This window comes from Mustela erminea, chromosome 5 (assembly GCF_009829155.1).
Source record: "Mustela erminea isolate mMusErm1 chromosome 5, mMusErm1.Pri, whole genome shotgun sequence".
Taxonomy (NCBI): Eukaryota; Metazoa; Chordata; class Mammalia; order Carnivora; family Mustelidae; genus Mustela; species Mustela erminea.
Window position 1 is genome coordinate 73,512,058 of NC_045618.1, and position 4,890 is coordinate 73,516,947.

General features: G+C 41.7%; 1 gene segment (V, D, J or C); it reads left to right on the forward strand.

Annotated features, from left to right (window-relative positions):
* Positions 1 to 3,384: 3,384 nt before the first annotated feature.
* Positions 3,385 to 4,080, forward strand: LOC116590169. The segment is given in 2 exon segments: positions 3,385 to 3,463; positions 3,649 to 4,080. Coding segments are annotated over 2 exon segments (484 nt in total).
* The last annotated feature ends 810 nt before the right edge of the window (positions 4,081 to 4,890 follow it).

Genomic DNA, 4,890 nt, shown 5'->3' on the forward strand with positions numbered 1-4,890 from the left:
ATGGGCAGAGGACATGAACAGACATTTCTGCAAAGAAGACATCCAGATGGCCAACAGACACATGAAAAAGTGCTCCATATCACTTGGCATCAGGGAAATACAAATCAAAACCACAATGAGATATCACCTCACACCAGTCAAAATGGCTAAAATCAACAAGTCAGGAAATGACAGATGCTGGCGAGGATGCGGAGAAAGGGGAACCCTCCTACACTGTTGGTGGGAATGCAAGCTGGTGCAGCCACTCTGGAAAACAGCATGGAGGTTCCTCAAAATGTTGAAAATAGAACTGCCCTATGACCCAGCAATTGCACTATTGGGTATTTACCCTAAGGATACAAACGTAGTGATCCAAAGGGGCACATGCACCCGAATGTTTATAGCAGCAATGTCCACAATAGCCAAACTATGGAAAGAACCTAGATGTCCATCAACAGATGAATGGATCAAGGAGATGTGGTATATATACACAATGGAATACTATGCAGCCATCAAAAGAAATGAAATCTTGCCATTTGCGACAACATGGATGGAACTAGAGCGTATCATGCTTAGCGAAATAAGTCAAGCAGAGAAAGACAACTATCATATGATCTCCCTGATATGAGGAAGTGGTGATGCAACATGGGGGCTTAAGTGGGTAGGAGAAGAAGAAATGAAACAAGATGGGATTGGGAGGGAGACAAACCATAAGTGACTTTTAATCTCACAAAACAAACTGAGGGTTGCTGGGGGGAGGGGGTTTGGGAAGGGGGTGGGATTATGGACATTGGGGAGGGTATGTGCTTTGGTGAGTGCTGTGAAGTGTGTAAACCTGGTGATTCACAGACCTGTACCCCTGGGGATAGAGTATTATGCCTCCATCAGAAAGGATGAATACCCAACTTTTTTAGCAACATGGACGGGACTGGAAGAGATTATGCTGAGTGAAATAAGTCAAGCAGAGAGAGTCAATTATCATATGGTTTCACTTATTTGTGGAGCATAACAAATAGCATGGAGGACTTGGGGACTTAGAGTGGAGAAGGGAGTTGGGGGAAATTGGAAGGGGAGGTGAACCATGAGAGACTATGGACTCTGAAAAACAATCTGAGGGTTTTGAAGGGACGGGGGGTGGGAGGTTGGGGTACCAGGTGGTGGGTATTATAGAGGGCACGGATTGCATAGAGCACGGGGTGTGGTGCAAAAATAATGAATACTGTTACGCTGGAAAAAAAAAAAAAGCCATCATATAGGTTTATCCATGTTCTCTTCTATTCTTTCACCAAAAAGGGGAAGGGAGAAAATGATCACATTCTTCATAAGATTTTGCACACTGACCCAAAGTACACGCATTTCTACCTCCTCTGGGATCAGATAGTTTTTCCTATTCATTCCTCTTAGGGTCCCACTCATCGATTCTATTATAGCTAAGTACCTTTTTCTTTCCCCTGTAGACTGTAAACTAGTATATTACCCACTTTTATGTATGAACTTTTTAAAAAGTTCATTCATTCATTCACTCACTCACAGATTTTATTTAAATTCCAGTTACTTAACATAAAATGTTGTATTAGTTTCAATTGTATGATATAGTGATTCAACACTTCCACAGAACACCTGATGCTTGCTCATTGGGACAAGGGCACTGCTTCATCTTCTCACCTATTTAACCAATCTCCAGTCTCTCCCTCTGGTAACCATCAGTTTGCTCAGTTTAATGATGAGTCTTTCTTGATTTATCTCTCTCTGTCTTACTTTTTTTCCTTTTCCTTATTTGGCTTGTTTCTTAATTTCCACATGAGTAAAATCATATGGTATTTGTCTTTCTCTGACTGACTTATTTCCCTTAATATTATACTCTCCAACTCCACCCATGTTGTTGCACCTGGCAAGATTTCATTCTTTTCCACTGATGAATAATATTGCATTACTCATTTATATATTCTTAGCTCTAGTAAATTACCCCATTGAAACTAAAAGCTCAATAAGTATTGGATTTCTTTTGAACTAAAGTAATGAAATCAAATAAGTAGCACAAGATGAGACTTAGCAAATTCATCTTTTATATCTATTTCCATGAAATTCCCTTTTAAAAATAGGATTTGGTTCACTTTTAATCCTCACCAATCTAAGCAGTAATTTTATTTTCTGACCATGGGCATTTCCTTCATCAGGAACCTGGGAATGAATGGGGTTGGAGGTTTTGTCTGCAGAGCTGCTTCATCTGAGGTGTCTTTGCTGACAGCTTCATTACTCTAGGGGGCACTCTAGGCTTTACCAGAAATAAAGATTTTTCTGATGGTCCATGGTTGAACAGTTAAAAGAAAGAACAGAAATCATGTGAGCCAGTCCAGTTATAGATAGCAAAGGTTGGGGAGAAGGGGGATGGGGTTTGTGTAAAGTTCATCTCAGGTTTTAGGTTCTGCCATTTCAGACATCTGAGGCCATGTCTCTAAACTCCACTAAACAGATAATTCTTCACAGGTACCAGGAAAGGAATATTTCTGGACATTGTGAGCATGGAAACTCAACAGAAAATACCTCTTGTTACTTAATATGAATAAAATACCCCAAACTTACTGGTCTTGAAATTATTTCAAAACCCCAGATATCTCACCTTTTTATATATCTCTGCTGAGAGTGGAGGGAGCAAGAATGAGGAAAAGAAGAGAGGAAACAATAAGGAACACAAAGAGAAGGAAAGGAAGAGGACAGCATTGACTTTGAACAGCAACGAGTGGCCCAGTCAGACTCAGCTGTGTGGATGAGCAGGGTCCATGAACTGCAGCAGGAGAGATGAAGATGTAAAAGTTAGGACACTGTGCAGACCTCTTATTTTTCATCAGCCAAATTCTGATTGCAATAATAATCAATACAGATTGTGACTGTCTGTCTTGGTTTCTAGAACTGTCTTGATTTCAGAAATTATGGTTAGTTCAGCAATATATAATGCATGATATCAGATCTCTTTCCTTTACCAGTATTTTCGTATAGTGGAATTCTCACGTAGTCTCACAAACTATGCAAATTGGGGAATGGAGACACTTTCACTGTGATTCTTCAAGGTTTTGTGGAATCCCCATTAGGCCTTGAATCTTTTAGAAATATCATTCACCTTTCCTCACACACTACCTCACAAATCCCTTAAATAAAGTGCTTAAAAAAAAACAAAACATTTATCCTCCTATATTAGAAGTATTGCCCCTACCTCCCTGCACTGTTGGCCAGCACAGTTTTGGAGACATGACTGTGTCCTGTCCTGGGCCACTGTGGGTGGAGTCTGGAGTTCTGTGAATGACAGGGCTGAGGTGTGATTGGTGCCCGGTGGTTCTGTTGAAAGGGATTGACTGTGAGACACAGTTTCTCTGAATCCAAGACTCATTACTCTGCACAGTGGGCAGAAGTACTTTATCACATAGACAAGGAATCATGAGGAGACACGGGGGAGATCTACTGGGGCTCCTGTGCATCCAGGTTTGCTGTGAGTGAGGGCGTTCCTCATGGGAACTCAGGTGGAGTCCACAGCCCACAGCCCACAGTGGTGGGGGAACTCCAAGAGGGTCCTACTACCTCAGCGGTGTGTCTTAGGATATTTTGCAAGTTTCGAAACTGCATCAGTGATTTCCTGGTGACATCACTTGTGTTTGTTTTTCTCTTTCCACACAGTGGTGAGAGGGATGATGGTGGAGCAGAGCCCTTCAGCCCTGATCCTCCAGGAGAGAGCCAGCTCTACTCTCAAGTGCAATTTTTCCCAAACTGCGGGCAGTGTGCAGTGGTTCCGACAGCATTCCGGGGGCGGCGGTCTCACCCGGCTGTTTTACATAGCTTCAGGGATGCAGCAGAGTGGGAGGTTAAACTGCACAGTGAATCCTAGGGATCGGTCCAGCACCCTCCACATCGGGGCCTCCCAACTGGAAGACTCAGCCACCTACCTGTGTGCGGTGGAGGCACAGTGCTCCTCGGTGATCTCCAGCCTGTGCCCAAACTGCAACTGCGCTTGCAGCCCCCACCCTTCCCCCGGTCGGGCATTTGCACCACAGCAGTCTTTGCAGATTTCCAGACTTTCAGATTTATGTGACAGCATGTTTTTCCTTCTAAAATTAGACCCATCGCCAGTTGTCATTTCACTTTTCTTGTCCGTTTCTTCCCCCAGAAAGCCCTTTGCAGGTAAAAAGCTCCACCATGGGACCGTTGGAGCAAGTGACAGAGATGCCCATTTCCAGTACCCTGGGAAGACAGATGTCCCTGCAGCTAGCATATAAATTATTTGTAACTAGTCAAATAGAAACGTCTTGAAAAATTAGAAGATCTTGAACAAACAGAGGAATCTGAGTGAATTTTTTAGTTACCGTAGATTTTTTTTATTTTCAAAGAATGGTAAGGAGAATGTATTTAACATTTTTTATGTTTGTGTTCAGCTTTTTCACTATGGGAAATAAAAACATAATAAAATAATTGTATTGAGGGTAAGGCACTCTACTTGTCTCCTTACATATATTTTCTATTTCAGTAAGGTAATACACTATAAATAGGTATGTTCATTTTACTCACAAATAAAGGGAGGATTTTCGAGCATAAGTGACTTGGTGGAATTGAATGTTAGTGAATCTGAGGTGACATGAGAGCTTATCCTTTGAGTACCTCATCTAGAAGACTGTAGAATCATAAAATCTGAATGATTTCCTTGAAGTATTTGTATGATGTGTTGACATATATCACTGACAGAAGTATCCATTTTAGTCATTTCTAAACAGCACCTTGTGGAGAAGAGCTCATGGAAGTTTCCTTCTGTTCCATGAAAATCCATTTTTCTTCCTTCCATTTTGAATGAGTCTATTTTCATGATTATGTAAAATCAGCCCCAATTTGGAAAAAGGAGTCAAAAGCTTCCAGGACAACCCCAAATGA